Here is a 13,830-nt window from a genome sequence, read left to right on the forward strand (position 1 = left end):
TTATTTTGTGTTTTCTCTACATCAGTGAATTGAAACTCTTGTAATTATCATTAAGTGATAAATTATGTTCTGAGCTTACTAGAAATGTAAATTCCTAAGTGCCACTCCAAATCTCCCAACCAAAATCTCTGTGGCACAAGGCCTGGAATATATCCCAGGCACTCAGACACACAGTCAACTTTGAGAATCACTGACCTAAGTCAAACAAAGATGTCTTTCTGAAATGTAACAACATGCCAATAGGAAATGGCTGGGTTTATATAACTTTCTCCTTACAGTATCACTATGACTCTAGTTTTGGCTCCAAACATTCCTTTCCCATGTCCACAAATAACCAAATAACAGTATTTAGACTATCTGCCACTTAACAGCATCATTTTAAGAAATGTTATTCAGAAACTTTGAAATTTGTGTCAGAATTATGAGGGTTAAAAGAATAAACCAACTCATGGAGAATTTCAAATAAAGATAGAAGCAGGAGTTTAACAAACCATTATGAACTATCCCTGGTAGCTCAGATGGTAAAGAATTTGCCTGCAATGCAGGAGACCCGGGTTTGATCCTTGGGTTCAGAAGATCTCCTGGAGAAGGGGATGGCAAGTCACTCCACTGTTCTTGCCTGGAGAATCCTATGGACAGAGGAGCTTGGTGGGCTACAGTTCATGGGGTTGGACAAAGAGTTGGACACGAATAAGCGACTTAACACTACTACTATGTACTATCATCAACCCCAATAGCCACTAAACCATGGTTGTTTTAGTTCATCCATAGTCTTATTCAGTCTTCCCCTTTGATACGATTTTAAAACAAATCATGGTTTCATCTGTAAATGTTTTTCTAAATTGGCTTTACTTTTTCTAAAATAGCCATAATACCTTTTTAATAATCACACCTGTGAAAAAACAACCGAATCAAAAAATGGGCAGAAGATCTAAACAGATATTTCTCCAAAGACACAGATTGCCAGAAAGCATATGAAAAGATGCTCAACACTGCTAACTTTCAGAGAAATGCAAATCAAAATTACAATGAGGTTATCACCTCACATCAGTCAGAATGGCCATCATAAAAAAGTCTACAAACAATAAATGCTAGAGGGTATGGAGAAAAGGGAACATCCCCCCATCACTATTAGTGGGAATGTAAATTGATACAACCACTATGGAGAGCAGAATGGAGGTTCCTTCATAAACTAGAACTAGAACTACCATGTGCTTGGGCTCCTGCTCAGTCGCTTCAGTTGTGTCTGATTTTTTGGTGCTTAGTAACTTCAGCTGTGTCTGACTCGTTGCGACCCAAAGGACTGTAGCCCACCAGGCTCCTCTGTCCATGGGATTCTCCAGGTAAGAATACTGGAGTGGGTTGCCATGCCCTCCTTCAGAGGATCTTCCCAATCCGGGTATAAATCTCACATTTGCCTGCATCTCCTGCGTTGCAGGCAGATTCTTTACCCATGGAACCACCTGGGAAGCACTTGTGATTCAGCAGTTCTAATCCTGGGCATGTATTTGGAGAAAATCATAATTCAGAAAGATACATGCACCCCAATGTTCACTGCAGTACTATTTACAACAGTGAAGACATGGAAGCAACCTAAATGTCCATCAACAGAGGAATGGATAAAGAAGATGTGGTACAGATATGCAATAGAATAAAAAGAATGAAATAATGTCACTTGCAGCAACATGGGCGGACCTAGAAATTGTCATACTAAGTGAAGTCAGAGAAAGACAAATATGATATCACTTATATGTGGACTATAAGAAAAAACTGATATGAGTGGATTTATTTACAAAATAAACTCACAGACTTCAAAAACAAACTGGTGGTTACCAAACAGAAAAGGTGGGGGGGATAAATTAGGAGCTTGGGATTAACATAAACACACAACTATATATAAAATAATCAACAAGGACCTACTGTATAGCAGAGGGAACTCTACTCAATATTCTGTTAATAACCTATATGGGAAAAGAATCTGAAAAAGAATGGATATATGTATATCTGAATACACTTAGCTGTACACCTGAAAACTAAGACAAAATTGTCAATCAACTCCAATATAAAATAAAAAAATTTAAAAATTAAAAACACATGCAAAACCTATTTAGTAATATTCCATATCAATATTGGGATATTTTGATGGTGGGCAGAACTGGAAATGACCTACAAATAATGCCTCAGCCTGGTCCTCAGCTGCAGGTAGGTAGATGGGAAGCAGGGAACCAGTCACACAGTTCTAGTATCTAGTAGTCACACAGGGTTAACTAGCATTACAGTGATATTGATATGGAATATTACTAGGTTTTAGATGTGATTTTAATTTAAAAAATTTTTATATTGGAGTTTATTGACAATATTGTGTTAGTTTTCAGGTGTACAGCTAAGTGATTCAGATATACATATATCCATGGACCTGCTGGAAGTGCCTGCTGACATTCCAACACCTGACCCATACTAAGTCTAGTGAAACTTTCTCCACTAGAATGTCATTTATTAAGAAAATCAGGTTGTATTAGACAATATCTAGTATTTCTTCTAAGAACTCTGTGGAGACCAGCTGGCTTTCATCTCAAAGAATTTACAAAACATGCTAAGCATTTTGCATAAAATAGGAATTTTAAAACCTTCAAAGAGGGACTTCCCTGGTGGTTCAGTGGTTGAGACTCCGTGATTCCGCTGCTGGGGCCGTGGTTCAATCCCAGGTAGGGGAAGCAGGATCCAGCAAGGCATGGCCAAAACATGACAACCTTCAAAAAGATATAACTGAAAATATAAAGCCTTCAAAATTAGTAGTTAAAATAGTATGTACAATAACATATTCCCATTTAAAAGACATTTGCTACATTTAAGCAAATGTAGTTATCTTTGTCCTCTAAGCATTAGAGAAAGTTTTCATATATATATATATATTTTTAATCAATGCAGAATTAGTTGCTATGGTCTGAATGATCAACTCCCTCCCCAAATTCCTACATTGAAATCCTAACACCCAGGGATGATGGTATTAGTAGATGAAGGTCTTAGGGAGGTCACTCTCATGAGTGGGACTGATGTTCTTATAAGAGACACTACAGTTTCCTAGTCCCATCAAGCCATCGAGGACAGAAGACAAGAGAAGTTTGGGACATGAAGAGGGCCTTCACCCAAATATGTTCACACTCTAATTTCAGATTTTCAGCCAAAGAATTGTGAGAAATAAATTTGTTATTTATAAACTGTCCAGTCTTTGGTATTTTGCTATTATTGTTGTTCAGTCGCTATGTCCAACTCTTGGCGACCCCATGGACTGTAGCATGCCAGGCTTCCCCTGTCTTTCACTATCTCCTGGAGTACTTTATACACCAGAGAGTTTTAAAAAATGAAACTTTCTGAAGCTCAGCTATATTGTCAGTTTTAAAAATGAGCTGTGTGATGATGATTAAGTGTGCTTTTTAATTTGAGGGCCAACTACATTTTTGTTGAAAAACATATATAGAGAAGGCAATATGAAAATGATACACATAAATGTTTAAAAACCAAACTATCCAAAATAAATCTATTTCTGAATACATTTTACCATATTCAACCAATGATAACAGACCCTAACTTTGACACTGAATTTTATTCTCCAGGATTGACCATTTATTTCCCTTGTGGTATTTTCTTTTGCCACTAGGTGGCTGTTGGCTAGCTTACCTGATCCAGTTTCTGTGAAAGTGAAAGTCGCTCAGGCATGTCAGACTCTTTTGCGACTCCATGGACTCTACAGTCCATGGAGTTCTCCAGGCCAGAATACTGGAACGGGTAGCCTTTCCCTTCTCCAGGGGATATTCCCAACCCAGGGATCAAACCCAGGTCTCCCGCATTGCAGGCAGATTCTTTACCAGCTGAGCCACAAGGGAAAGCTGAGTGAAATCGAATAGCTTACACAGAAAAGTTACCACCATACCATCATTGCTCATTTTATATATTAATCACTAAAGTCAGAATTGTTCTGAAGATAGATCTACATTATCAAACCTTTCACAATAACCTGAGATTAAAAAATAATAACTGTAAAGACATTTGATTAGATTATGAAGTATTCAGAAAGTATAAATACCTATTTTAAAACATTTGGGACAAGTCACTACTCATTTGAAAAGACACTGATGCTGAGAAAGACTGAAGGTGGGAGGAAGGGGACGACAGAGGATGAGATGGTTGGATGGCATCACCGACTCAATGGGCATGAGTCTGAGTAAACTCTGGGAGTTGGTGATGGACAGGGAGGCCTGGCATGCTGCAGTCCGTGGGGTCGCAAAGAGTTGGGACAGGACAGAGTGACTGAACTGAACTGAACTGTTACTGAACCAGATTCTTATCTGTGGTATCTAAAACTCACTTTTACCTAGAGTTACATGTAACAGCCTCAGTGGTACATAAATCAACAATGATGTTTTTAAAATTTGAAATAGAATAATGACACAAGTTTAAGAATTTTTAAGTACATTTTATTAAGAATGTATCCCTTTGATAAGATTATGCTTCAGGAGGCTTTTAATGCCCTTGACATAAACTGTACACATTATACAAAAACAAGAAAACCACGAAAAAAAAATCAAGGTGAGCAAAACCATTTAGGGACAAACCTTATTTAAATTATACACAACTCAATGAAATATTCTTACGGAAAATATATAAATACTTTTCTTTCTATGTTACAGTTATACAATATAAATCAGATTTCAATGTCTGTTCAGTGACCTACAAACACCAGAACCTCCAAATATGTAGCAGCGTATTACTAAATAAAAAAGAAGAAAATTATGTGGTTAGGGAGCATTAAGTCTGAGATTTTTTTCACAGTCCCTTACCACTTTTCAAAACTAATTTACATCATTTGTTTTACAATGCAGCTTTAGAGTTTCTGACAGGCCAATAATGGAACATTTTTCAACTATCATCTATGAAAGTTTTAAATCTCCCCCCTCCTCTTCCCAAAGACTTTGCATTTTGTGCTAAATCAATCTATTAGTGGCAAAATTACAAGATACACTTTTTTGGCATAAATTATATTTTTCAAATTAAATATTTTATAAAGAAAGTCAAACAAAATGTGCAATTTATGCGTGCAGTGGCATAGCTATCCGCCTACGTTACAAAAATACTCTAAAGGGGAGAAAATCCACATTCATTAAAGAAACCTACTATGAATGAAAACTACCCTGGGAACCTAGAACTAAAAGAAAAAACAAATGCTCCTAGAAAGATTCTCACAGATGTTAATATTGTCTGATAAGCACTGCTATTAATTTTACTGGTATGCTTTTATAATCAAACTCTCACTGTAGTGACAGTCTTGAAATGAAGCTGGTAATAATGTAGTTCCTAAATGGAGAGACAAGGGAGATCTTTCCCAACTGACATTTTGGAAGATCTGAAATGTTCTTTTTATTCCAACAGCTCTTATCAAACTCTCTCAATTAACTTTCTTTTTTCCCCTAATTTAATGGATTGTTGAATCTGAGACAAAACTGGAAACATAGGATAAAAGGGGAAAAACCTTATTTCCAAAGGACCTTTCCCAAGGTAGTTAACACAACTCCTCTCACACAAAATTAGCACCTCACTCTCACCATGCAAAGTAATTGCAGTTATAATTTGGATGACAATTTGATTGCTTTTTATTGCTTAGTGATCTGTGCTTTAATGTGGGGATAAAAGGCATCCTCTGAATGGAATGAAAAAAATTTTTTATATAAATAGCAGTAGACTAGTCAAAATAAGCATTCACACCTCACTGTTGAACACTTTGCATCTGTAATATGCCCTGAAAAACACAGCTTTAATTACTTCAAGCTCTGGATAAAAGAGCTGAAAACTATTAAAGCCACACCATTTCAAAAGGTCTTATACATATGATGTTAGAGTAACTAGTAAAATAAAGTATATACCTCCAAAGAGCCTCTTTTAATGTCAATGTCTTACAGAATGCCCTTATGCTACCAATATTTATTAGAAAATTTTTTATTAGGGAAAAAAGACTTTTTCCCCCTTCAAATCTACCTAAGCATAAACAGGAAGTAAAAGTATAAGAAATTTTAGACCATGTTTAATTACAAATACTAATTTCTAATTTCCTTATTTATCAGTATTTACTTAGTATGTGAAGCTGAAATCTGTTCTTGAAAAAAATTTCAATTAGAAACAACAATTCACTTTACAATTAGAAATTCACAGTTTATAACCAGCACAACTGCCCAAATTCCTCCAAATTATTAAATAATTACCAGTAGTACAAATTTATATGGACTAAGATTAATTCTAAAATCTTGAAAAACTACAGTATTGACATTATTTTGGTATTTTATAGTCTGGTAATATCTATTACATATAGATGCTTTTCTCAATTATTTCTATTACCACTGACAACATCCCTAATCTTTTCTGCTATAATTTAACATTTTAAACACCTAAGTAAATCACTTGGCACTGCATGTGAGCATTTTTCATCGTAAAAGTCTACTTTTATACAAATAAGTACTTAAAGAAAACGTATTAGACCTGTCAGTGAAACATGGATAAACCAAATAGCACTATACACTTAATATAGACATCTTTTTTTTAGATTACTGAGAACCACAAAGCTCTGTCTCCCCAAACTAAGTGCTAAAGGCAAATATTATGATATATACATACATATCTTTCAAAGTAATAATCCAAAAAACTGTTCAGGCTAATAGTAATAACAAAGACTTCATTTCAGGTTGGATGAGTGAGGTGGGGTCCAGGGATGAAGGGGTGTGTGTGTGTCACAAAAAAGAATTTACTGTTAAACTTTTGAGGGATTAAACCACAGATTTTATACTCTATATTAACTGAGGTAGTGTTTAAAAATGAATGTCTAAAATATGTTAATCCCATTATTAATAAGATTACTACATTACCTCCTTTGGAGTTTTTAACCACTATTTGGTCTAGTATCTCTGACATTTGGTTCTCTGGAAGGTAGTTTCATCATCCAAGACCAAAGACCAAGGTGACAGGCAACGTTCTTAGAAGTACTGTTGACATTTAAATAAACACTTGGGTTCAGTGATAAGTTAAAAAAAAAAAAGCATCTGTTTTATCTTCAATTGGATTTTATGAAAGAAAATCTGAAGAACCACTTTTTAACATAAGCAGCAGCTTACAGCCCTTATCTGCTTTGTTATAATGTAAGTCGCTACACAGTGCACATAAGAACAATTCACTGAAGTGCAGTCAAAGAGGTGTTACGAAGTGAGATGAAATGCTTCATCTCAATTGGAACTTTCAGTGCCAGTAAATTAAAAAAAAAAAGAAAAAAAGTATCTCTGTGAGTTATGCTTTCTAGTTCACAGGGTTCTTTACAGAGATCTCAAAGGACAAGTCCATTATAAAAAAGAACTGTAATAAGGGAAAATGCTAGTCCCCGTAATGTGACTGTGTCAGAGCTGATGCCTAACTGTAAAAATGGTCTAAACAAATCAATTAAAAAAGGGTCCTAATCAGTCCAGCTGGATTTTTTTTCTACTTATATATAGACCTCAAAAAAGATCCTTTCATTTACAAGCATTCTAATGATGATGGCCATGCTTTTTTTATATACAAATTTGCATATATGTTTAATTCCTGTAAAGATTTCCAAATATCTTTAGACATACACAAATTAAACAAACAAATAAAACTTTGCCCTCATCAACTTTAACAACTTCACAAATGTGATAAAGGCAACTACTGTACTCATAAACTCACCTATCACTGCATTTAGTCTGTGCAAAACAAGAACACTGATATAAAAACTAAATTACTGCTGCTTTAAAATTTGGTACTTAAGGCTTTTCACTACAATTTTTAATCATAATAATGTTTCACCAAGGATTTTTTAAAAAATAAACTATGGCTCTTCGTTTCCCATGGAATGTATAAATTATAGGCAACCTTATCTTTTCCTCAAGAGATCCAAGGTGTTATTTAATGCTTTCTTTCACTTTAGTTCTAAATTAATAGTGCTTTGTTCAAGTTCCTGTTAAAATGGTGATGTGGGAAGCTAATGGAAATAGAAGTGCACTGAAAACATATGCATTTTATAAACGAAAAATACTCTGAATTATAAAATAATTTTCTGATTTTAATCAGGAACTGTAGTGAAAAACCTTAATTGGTTCAAATAGCCTATAATAACACATTGCAACAAAACTGAAGAGATGGAAAACAAGTAAGAAATTTTATGTAAGTCTAGTCACATAAAAATAACTTATAAGTCCTGGTTGGTGAGGCTCTTCTTTCGCTTTGAGGTTAAAAACCTCTGAAGTAGTGTTATAAACATGAAGAAAAAAGTGGAAGGGCCAAAGATCCCCTTCTAATACCAGCAGTTACAGAACATCCCATTGTGCTAACAGGATGCAGCCTCAGAGACACTGATTCCTGGCTTCCAAAATTAGTTAACAAACAAGGCATCTTTATATTTACCCTAAAAAAGGAATTCAGAAATAACGGTGCGTAGGGTGCTTCTGCATACCGTACTGTTCCACTGTTATTATGCTCTTAAAATGAAAAGTAGAAAACCCATGTAGGTACTCAGTGCTTGGATCTTGCATACAATGGTAACTAAAACTCTTAAAACTGTGGTAATGAATAATGAACCCTCAAAGGGGCTCCACAGAGGGGAGAGGAAGTTGTTTTGGTTAGGGAAGTCCGCAGTTCCAACTGTTCATGTACCAGTAATTGCTGGAACAGCGTTTAGAAGATACTCCTGTCTTTGCTGCCCAGTCAGTCGGCTTTTTTGAGGCTTTTAGAAGTCCACAATATGAATATATATATATATATATATATATATATATATATATATATATATATATATATAGTCTACATCTATATACATCATAAATATGAGGTCAGGATTCAGCAGATGTATCAACTATAGGTTGCTTTGGTGGTGTTGCCAAGACAGCCTCTGCTTCTTCATGCATCTAGGGAAGAAGTGGTAAATTATTAATGACTTTCTAGTGTATCAACAGATATAATCTCAAAACTTTTAGTTTAATTCAAACAAATATTTTTGAAAGATAAAATTCAGAAGTACAAATCCTACTTACCTGTAAAAACTGTACATCCTGAAATAATTCTTGTATGAACCTCCGACATGGAAGTCTAAATGTGCAGTGTGATAGCAAATGGGAAACCTCAGAGTAAAGGCATATGTCATCAAATGTTTGAGGATACTTCTCTTTAATTCTAAAATGAAAGAAAAGACTAGGATGTGATAAAAATTGTAATAATGACTTGCTTATTTTCTTTCAAAATATCATTTTTAAGTATTTTTTTCCTCTCGATATATAGATCAAGTGACATATCTGGGGTGAGGGCATAAGAATATAAAATAGTAAATATTCCTATCTCACACTTAAATTATAACTATTTTAAGTTTGGGCTATCTCTTAAAATGATAAAAACCCAAATACTTCTTGGAAAGTGAGAAATATTCTTTTTCACTGGCTTGAGAAATTACACAATGTATTTACTGGCCTAGAATAACTCAAGTATTTTTAAAACTAAGCTTTAAAATAGAAATAAATTTTTAAAGTTACACTGAATTTGAACTTTGGGCTCTATCTTTGTATCTTTCAGCATTTACTAGTGGCTCTCGCCTGGTCCAGCACCTCAGAACCAGCAGTGGGTGGGCTAATACAGGTGAAGGACCCTCTACACTTAAAGCTTCTGGCCAGGAAGTCTGCAGTGGGGCGCTGGTGTATGTGCTACTACATTTTGTAAAGTCCCACAGGAGACCCTGAAGTGCATTTCATTTTTTGAGGACCACAGCTTTAAATAGTGCATATCAAAGATGTTGAAGATGGCCTGAATATTCTTTTATCATGTTGCCGTGATTTAGAAAAGCGAAAAAATTCTGCAACTTTTAAAAGGAGTAAAAATAGGGAAAAATTAAGCCAAGAAAATGTCACTTATTTTTATGAATGCCAGCTTTTCTTGAGCTTTATGGTCTCAGAATTCTTCTACTTCTTAAAAATTGTTGAGAAACCCCCAAATCTTATTTTTTGTGGGCCATGAAAGTGAAAGTCACTTAGTCGTGTCCAACCCTTTGAGACCCCAAGGACTATACAGTCCATTGAATTCTCCAGGCCAGAATACTAGAGTGGAGGAGCCTTTCCCTTCTTCAGGGGATCTTCCCAACCCAGGGATCGAACCCCCATCTCCCACATTGCAGGTGGATTCTTTACTTTTACTTTTGTGGGCCATAGCCATCAATAATTACCATACAAGAAATTAAAATTTAGAAAATTTCAAAACATTTATTAATTCATTTAAAAAATAAAATCATTACATGTTAACATAAATATATATATTTTAATGAAAAATAACTATATTTTCCAAAACTAAGAGTGAGAAGAGTCATCATTTTACATTTTTACAGATCTTTTTAACATCTGGCTGAATAGAAAACAGTTGGATTCACATACCTGCTTCTGCATTCAATTTGTTATCATATGCTAGTTTGGTTGAAGTAGATGAAGAAAATCTAGGCTCACTAAGATAAGCCATGCAGATGAGAACTACTGATGTAAAGCTAATTGATCAAACTTTTTAAGTATTTCAAGTGTCTTTTTCACCATAAAAAAGCAAAGAATACTCATGCTCAAAGCTTACTTACGTTAAAAGCCCAGTTTCATGACATTTAGTTGAAACTGAACTACTCAAATTAATGACTAATCTCAGAACTTCTTTGCGAAGGAGTATTCGGCACATTGGTGTATCATCTGGAATTGTTTTAACACCTGAAAAGAAGATAAAAATATTTTATCTGTATCACAATAGAAAACTACTATAACTCATGGAATTTGTTTTAAACTTTACCAAAGATATATATAAAACTGAGATAAACTGCACATGACCTGCCAATCATTTTGGGATCAAAATTCTTTCTAATGAAAGCAGACAACTATGTGAGTATGCATCAGCAGCTGATATAGGTACAATAGTTGATTAAATATACCTCAATAAAACTAAGTTGTCATAGATTTGAGACAACTAATGAACAGCACTCATCATTAACAACAAACAACTAAGTACAGTTATATTAACAAGGTTTGGATTTAAATCCGAAAACTTACCTAGTAGTAATTCTGTACTTTTGGTGCTGCTGGCTGAGCCTTCTTGAGACACTCCATCACTGCATCCAGAAATGCCAGAAAATTTAGAGGGAACTACTTCTAAGGGATTATGGATAGTCTGCTCACACCAATCAGAATATGGAATGTCTTGAAGGTCTGAAGAAATAAATTAATTCAATAAACAGATCAAAACAGCTTAATTCCTATGCTTATACTGTATACCACAAAGGAATGGTTCCTTGTAATTTCCTTCCAGTCTCTTCAATAATTATTTTCCAAGATGAAGATTTTCAAAGTAAATTTACAGACTGCTCAAATAGTAAAGTGTTAAATTCTAAAGACATTTACACATAAGATTTTTTTTCCTAAACTACAAAAATAATAAATATGTGTTTAAAGAATTCATATAAAGATATATATAGAATAAGTGAAGATCTTTTACCTACCCCCTCTTCCATGCCTCCCACCCTTAAACTAAATAGCCCTCTCCTTAAATATATAAAAATTCAGATCTTCTGCTATTTTAAATTTCTCTCTCTTGCTCTTTAGGTGTATAAATGAGATTACACTGTATCTATTATTCTATCACTTGCTAGTCTTACCATTTAATAATCACCAATATAACAATCATAGTTCCCCAGACTTATCAGTTCCTTTCATAGGGTTAAACTTATCCATGCATTGCTAAGGTCTACTCCTAGATGGGATTTTAAAGTCAACTAAACACCTTAGTGTGGCTAAAATGACATCAATGTTTTTTATTTAAAAACTGCCTGAGCACTTAGACTAAGTGATTAGAGCAAATGGAAATCAGAAAGTCTTCAGTTATCCTTTTAGGAGATAACACTGGGCAACCCAGAAAATCATGCAACCTTAGTACGCTAAGAAGAGAGATTCAGAGAAAACACCATCAGTCAGAAGGTAAGACCTCTTGATAGTTAGTCCTATCCTTTTTCCATTACAGTACATTGTCAGAATAGTAATAAAGAGTTTTTTAAAAAGTCTAAGAAACTAGACCTACATCAACACATACTATTCTCCCTATGCTGCTTTCAGTAGAATAGATACCACTACCTCATCTCACCTTTAAGTACTTCCTAAGATTAACAGTGACGTAATATTAAGCAGAATATGTTCTGGTTCCTCAGGATATCAACTCAGCATAGTTTTAATATCTTGGTTACTAAGAAAATCATGCATCTGTCAGGTACTTAAAAGTAACATATGCTACTTAAATTATACACTGATTTTAAAAATAAAACTACTGCCAAAAGATCTGAAAACTAAAGATGTACTTAAAAACCAGTAATGCTGAATAACCAGGTAAGAAATGGCTATGTTATTTTGGACTCAGTAAGCTTCCCAGGAAGTAAAAAGACAAAAATATTCCAGCAGAAAGAACAATAAGAAAATTATACTTTCTGTGTCAATATTGTTTGTGGAAGGTTATAAACTTATTCATTTCAGCCTCATCTTCAACCAGTGATGACTCCTAACATTTCTAACCTGTTATAACCACATTTTATTTCTAAAGATATCATCCATTCTTATTTAAAAAAAAAAAAATCACACCTCTAACTAAACAAAGCCAAAAGGATTAGTTTCTCCCACTGTGGTGGTTTAGTTGCTACTCATGTCCAACTCTTGCCCCATGGACTGTGGCCTACTAGACTCCTCTGTCCATGGAATTCTCCAGCCAAGAATACTGGAGTGGGTTGCCATTTCCTTCTCCAGGAGATTGTCCTGACCCAGGAATTGAACCTGGGTTTCCTGCATTGCAGGCAGATTCTTTACCAACTGAACTACAAGGGAAGCCTTGCTAGAGTCTTCTTCACATCTTCTCCCACTGGAAGATGTGAAAAAGCATCCTAAGAATAGTGGTAACAGAAGGCTTTTAATCCATGGGCTATCTTTTGTATGAAACTTGCTAAACCATATGAATAAAAATTTTTAATGAAATAATTACATGTGCTAAATGGAAACTTCAGAGAACATGTGGGTAGAATATTGGCACTATTTATTAATCAGTAGGATATGGAAAACCAAAAGTTCTTGAAATTGGGAAGCTAGGTGACCTACTTCTTAGGCATAGAAGATCTGCTAAAGGCCAAAACTGCATACTAGACTGATATTGACTTTTAGGGACATTTATTTTGAAAGCTATTCAATGCAATGAAACTTAAACACACTTTTACTCAACACATTTCATGATTATTTTTAATTTGGATGAAGCATTATGTCCATAAATTGAACCTTTTTATCTGTGTAATTGACGTTTAGTCTCTTAACTGTATCTGTTGCTTTTATTGTTTCCTCTCTTTTTAATTAATAATATTCTGTACTGTCCTTAGTTGCTCAGTTGTGTCTGACTCTTTGTAACTTCGTGGACTGCAGTCCGCCAGACTCCTCTGTCCAAGGGGCTTCTCCTGGCAAGAATACTGGGGTGGGTTGCCATGCCCTCCTCCAGGGGATCTTCCCAACTCAGAGATCGAACCCAGGTTGCCCTCACTGTAGGCAGATTTTTTACTGTCTGAGCCACTAGCTCAGCTTTATTTTATCTTTTAGTTAAAAATGGAGACATGAAGTATAAGATAGATCAGCCTCTAAGAGACTGCATACCTTCTTTATTCCCTGTATCTAGGCATAAGGCTGAATGTAGCCTTATGTGAGAAAGAACAAAAAGCTCTAGGGAAAAAATTATGCAAGTCCATATGGG

At 34.8% G+C, this 13,830-nt stretch overlaps 1 protein-coding gene across 5 annotated transcripts in view; it reads right to left on the bottom strand.

The window, feature by feature from the left end:
- Positions 1–4,466: 4,466 nt before the first annotated feature.
- The window catches only part of RICTOR (RPTOR independent companion of MTOR complex 2), a 118,909-nt gene continuing 109,545 nt past the window's right edge, over positions 4,467–13,830 (bottom strand). For all 5 annotated transcript variants that reach the window (XM_065905123.1, XM_065905121.1, XM_065905119.1 and 2 more), the window contains 4 exons: positions 11,115–11,270; positions 10,655–10,778; positions 9,084–9,222; positions 4,467–8,957 (listed from right to left, as the gene is read on the bottom strand). In XM_065905123.1, the coding sequence (XP_065761195.1) occupies positions 8,883–8,957; positions 9,084–9,222; positions 10,655–10,778; positions 11,115–11,270 (494 nt within the window). In that variant the 3' untranslated portion in view covers positions 4,467–8,882. The remainder of the gene's footprint in view (positions 8,958–9,083; positions 9,223–10,654; positions 10,779–11,114; positions 11,271–13,830) is intronic.

This window comes from Muntiacus reevesi, chromosome 14 (genome assembly GCF_963930625.1).
Source record: "Muntiacus reevesi chromosome 14, mMunRee1.1, whole genome shotgun sequence".
In the NCBI taxonomy this organism is placed as follows: Eukaryota; Metazoa; Chordata; class Mammalia; order Artiodactyla; family Cervidae; genus Muntiacus; species Muntiacus reevesi.